We start from the raw sequence: 4827 nt of genomic DNA on the forward strand, positions 1-4827 counted from the left end.
ACCTCCCCGCGGGGTACTCTGTTACGCGTACAGCGCAAATGGTGAATTGTGCGTACTCAATTGTATGGCAATTTGTGAGGCCATTTGTGAGGCCCTTTTTGCTGCCCTTTTTGCGACCATTTTTGCGCAAGTTTTCTTCCTTAAATCCACGCGGTACTCTCGTGTGCACTGCGGCATGCATACGTTGGGCGTACCCCCACCCGGGGGAAGAACAAGCGTGGCGAGTGACCTGTCGCACGGTACTGCTAACTCAGGCGATGCTCCTAACTCGCACGCACAGTGCCCTGGGAGTAGAGTATAGTATATCCCCCCCCCCTCTAAATCCGTTCGGTATGCGCCGTTTCCGGGGGTGACCAAACGTACATATGACAACGCGAATGCGTATGCCAAGCGGCATATAAATTAAACATATATGCACAGGTACGCAACGTAGTCCTTTCCACCCGCGCTGCCTATGTAGCGCAGGAGTGCCTGTACGCACATGCGCAACACATGTGACAAAAGAGGCTCCTATGAGTGGGGAGCGATCCTCCGTGATAATAATACTCCCCTACGCAGCAGCGCTGCAGGCGGGGATGCGAACAGAAAGTACAGTGTTGAGTACCCCGGGGTGGTTATCTCCACGGTGAGGGAGGCATTGGCCGATAGGATGGCACGCCGCGGTTAGGTGAAGTAGCCAACGTGCGTTGCGGGTGTGACGAAGGTGACGACGAAGGTGAGGAAATGCTCGTCGTTCTTTTGGCACCGTTACCCCCAATTTCTTTGGAGCTAAAAAAAAAATTTCCCCTTTGCCGCATCGTTTTGCTGCCTCCCTTTGCGCCGCCACACGCGAATGGAGAAGCAGTTTGCCCCTTTTTAACAACATACGGAGAATTTCATTTTTGCCTAATAATGGCCGCAAAGGTTTCGGGACGCTGCCAAGTGTAGGGCACCCCCAAAAAAGGCGTCCCTCTGATCTCTGCCCTTTTATGCTGGTTGGTATGAGGGGAAAAAGCCGCCAAAAGGTGGGCAAAGTAAACGCGTACTTTTACTTTGTAGAGTTTTCACGCTATGCCAGCTTCACACCCGTGATGTAAATCAACGCACAGTCTCGACAGACTCCTATGGAAGGAGTGAAGAACGGAGGGCATAGCGGTAGATTCGCACATGTGTCCGCATTATTTGTACATTTTTACATAAAAAAAGAGAAGGTCGTAACACCCACGGGCCGCAGTTTCTTTTCCCCCCGTTGGTAGGTTCCCGAGTGGGGAGGAAGAACAAACCCGATGCGATGGTTTAAAATGTTACACTGCCGAGTTGCCATGTTGCTGTGTTTGCCAACTTGCGAATATGTCGGGGAATGCCCTTTGCCGTCTGTACAATCCACATGGGTGCGCCTGATTTGGCACGCAAAAAAATTATGAACAGGTCAGAATTTTTTTTTAAATAGCGGAAAAATAGCCAAAATGGGGCAACCTCCTAGCCAAAAAAAAAAAAAAAAAATATACCCACTTTACGGGCCACGCATTGCAGTGAGTAGCCCAGCGTGGGATGGGTAGCACTGAGCGGTTTGTCAGGGGTGTGTCCCTTTGTGTGCACTCGAACGTGGAGCACTTCTCTTCTCCCCGTTTCGGCTGATTGGAGTTGCCCAAGCACGCACGTCGTGGAGGAGAAGAAGAAGAAGGGAGGGTACCGAACAATCGCTAGACGTTTAAAAGTAAGTTCGACCGTTTTGCCGTCATGGGTGGAAACCTTCTACGGAGCTGTCTCAAAATGGGTCCTTTTTGCATCATCCAATTGGGAGGGGGATTATTTTCTTCTTTACGACGGGGTTGAGCAGACGGAGATGGGTTTCGCCTTATGGCGGGGTTGAGCGTACCATCGCACTTGTGCACACATCCGATGAGGCTGCCCCCTCCTCCCCTAGCAGCGCTCGAATATCTTGTACAGCTGGTTGAGGGAGGTCAACTCGACGATGTACCCATTGGTGGAAAAGGTGCGAGGGACCCTCATGACGCTGTTCAGCTGAATCATGGGGAAGAAGTATTTTTCAAAAACGAGGTTTATATTTTTCGAGGCAGCGAGATGTTTATTCACATCCACAACTGTTTCGTCCCCCAAGACATTTTCGAATTGGTAGCTTTGGTCATCGCTGGCAACCGGGGGTGCTTCTCCCCCTTCAGTGGCCCCTTGACCCTGTAGCATTTGTATTTCCTTCTCCTTCAGCATGAGTAACTCGTTTTGGAATGTCCACTCCTTATCATCGAGCAGTGTAACTTTGGAATAAAAATTGGCGATCAAGTAGCATATGCCATTGATGCAGTTGAGTTCCTTCTCATAATCTACCTGTGTGGCGAGTCTTAAGAACAGGAGGGGAAGGAACTCTTGTCCAGGAAAATACTCCCCACAGCAAGCAGGGAAGGTACACACACAACCGTCTTCAATAATGAGAGAAAAATAATCAGCATACATTTCCTCATAGGAGTAAAATACTTGTTCCAACTCGTTACAGATCCTTTCCATATTCTTTGTCACGTAGTTTGGATTTTCGAAGTAACCTGACTGAGAGTTGTTCACCGCGACTAGTAACAAATCGTAAAGAGGAATCGGGGGATCAAACTTGAAGGGGGGGATTCTTCCAATTCGACTGAGAATCGATTGGTAGGTTATTTCTTTTATGATTAGTGGCATTTTTATCATGAGCAATTTATCCTTGTACTGAATTAGGCTGTGCAAGTTATCCACTGCTCCTACGTATATGGAATTTTTCAAACATTCCGTGAGTTCCTTTTTCTCCTTTTCTTCGCAAATTTTTTTCAACTTCCTTATGCTGCTTATGTCATCACATTCGCATGGATAGAACCTGTCATACTTGGTACTACTCACATGTTTTTCCACATTGGTGTTGAAGAGAGCCGGTTTGGGTGCTTCCAGCTTTTGAACTTCATACTCCTTATCCTCGAACACGACCAATGCCGTGTCCTCATCCTTCTTCGCCACCTCCTTCTTCACAAAGTAATTCGTCAGGGTGATTTGCTTATGATCCGTGCGTACCCGCTTGGTATCTATTGGCTTCTTGGGAGCATTCCCCCCACCTGGTGCACGTTCACTCCCGACATCGCTTCTTCCTTGACTAGCCATAGGAAGTTCCCTCTTTACCTCCACTTTCATGGAAGACACGTCGAACTTCGTCTGAACCATATTCACCGTGGGTGCCCCGAAGTTCCTCGCGTTGTGAAAATTCTTGAGGAACTGTTCTATACGCTTCGAAATCAGCATGGCTATCTCTTCCTGGTAGAGGAAATGCACCTCCTTCTTCGTCGGATGCACATTTATATCGACTATATCGTACTTGAGCCGTATGGAGAGATAAACCCAGGGGTAGTTCCCCTTGGCAAGGAAGTTAGCATATTGACTTTCACACATGCGCTTTAGTATCCCTGATTCGACAAGACGGTCATTGATAAAGAAGATGTAGCTGCCCTTTTTACCTCCATAGGTAGGGTTACTTATCAACCCATAGCATTTAAAGAAAGTGGGGATTTTCTCCTTGATGAATATGCAGCTGAGCTCTTTGGAGATATTCCTGCCATATATTTTTTGAATGGTTAACCTTACGTTGTTTAAATATGTTTCGTAATTTAAGTCCAGGTGTTTCTCTTCGTCGAGCAATTTTTTCTCCACCTCGGTGTATGCTTCTGTCTGGGGGGGTGTTCCCGCTGGTGTGTGCGTTCCAGCTGGTGTGTGACTAGATGGGGTGCTGCCCCCAGGTGGGGGGTCAATCCGCCCTTCGGGGGCCTCACCCATTGTTGCGAGCTCGTGGAATAACTCCTTCCGTTTCCCCTTGATAACGTATATGCCTCCAAGACCACCGATGCCTTTCCCCACCCCTTGTGTGCTCAAATCGACAGTGTTACTGAGCCATTTCTTACAAGTGAAAGCAACATGGGGATAGTGAATCGCATATTTTTGCAAAACCTCAAGGCACTTATTGTATTCATCATTATGATTTAGCGCTTTTAATCTAGAGCTCATATTATAAAATAAATCATCGAAGCGTATGATGGTTCCATCCTTACCTGAACAGACGGTGGGTTCTTCTTGTGTGGGTTTTCCATCCTTATAGGAACACATGTAGCAAAAGGGTGCCTGCCTCTTCTTCGTTGTTATGGTCAAGTAGGAGACGTGCGAAATGGAGGACAATGCCTCTCCTCGAAAACCGAAAGTTTTAATTGATCGGATATCCTTATGGTTGGTTATCTTGCTTGTCGTAAATCGCTCGCATACAATTTGGAGATCATCTTTATGTATGCCATCTCCATTGTCTATTATTTGCAGAGACTTGAGTCCTCCCTTGTTGAGGTGCACACTTATGCTCGTCGAGTTCGCGTCGAGGCTGTTTTCGATTAGCTCCTTTAACGCGTTGCATGGACGGATAATGACTTCTCCAGCTGCGATTCGGTTGATGTCCTCCTCCGCCAGTTTGATGATGCGCCTGTCGCTGGATGCGCAGTTGTTCACTCCGTCGTTGCTCTGTCCACTACTGCCCATTCCGCCGCTGCCCACTGTGCTATGTTCCTCCATGTGGTCCACGTGTCATTCACAGAGATGCTGCACTGCACATGGCTCTCCGGGGGGAGTGGTATATATATCCTTCCTGGTATGTATCCCTCTATAGGTTGTTCTTCACCTTTTTTTTAAAGCCGCGAGTTGGCTTACAGCAAAAGGGGGGGCGGCCGACCCTGCTAATATGGACGAGGAGGAAACGTTCACGCCGTTAAAGCCTCCTCTCTACGGAGCTCTCCCCATATAAATATACACAGAAAAGGGGGACCATCATGGAGAAAA

At 48.0% G+C, this 4827-nt stretch overlaps 1 protein-coding gene across 1 annotated transcript; it reads right to left on the bottom strand.

The window, feature by feature from the left end:
• Positions 1-1902: 1902 nt before the first annotated feature.
• On the bottom strand, positions 1903-4563 carry PCYB_092390 (DNA mismatch repair enzyme; the record flags this gene model as incomplete). Its single annotated transcript, XM_004222352.1, has 1 exon — positions 1903-4563. One exon carries the CDS (start codon positions 4561-4563, stop codon positions 1903-1905), a length of 2661 nt encoding a protein of 886 aa, XP_004222400.1.
• Positions 4564-4827: the final 264 nt, after the last annotated feature.

The sequence above is a fragment of the Plasmodium cynomolgi genome, chromosome 9 (genome assembly GCF_000321355.1).
Source record: "Plasmodium cynomolgi strain B DNA, chromosome 9, whole genome shotgun sequence".
NCBI classification, from domain to species: Eukaryota; Apicomplexa; class Aconoidasida; order Haemosporida; family Plasmodiidae; genus Plasmodium; species Plasmodium cynomolgi.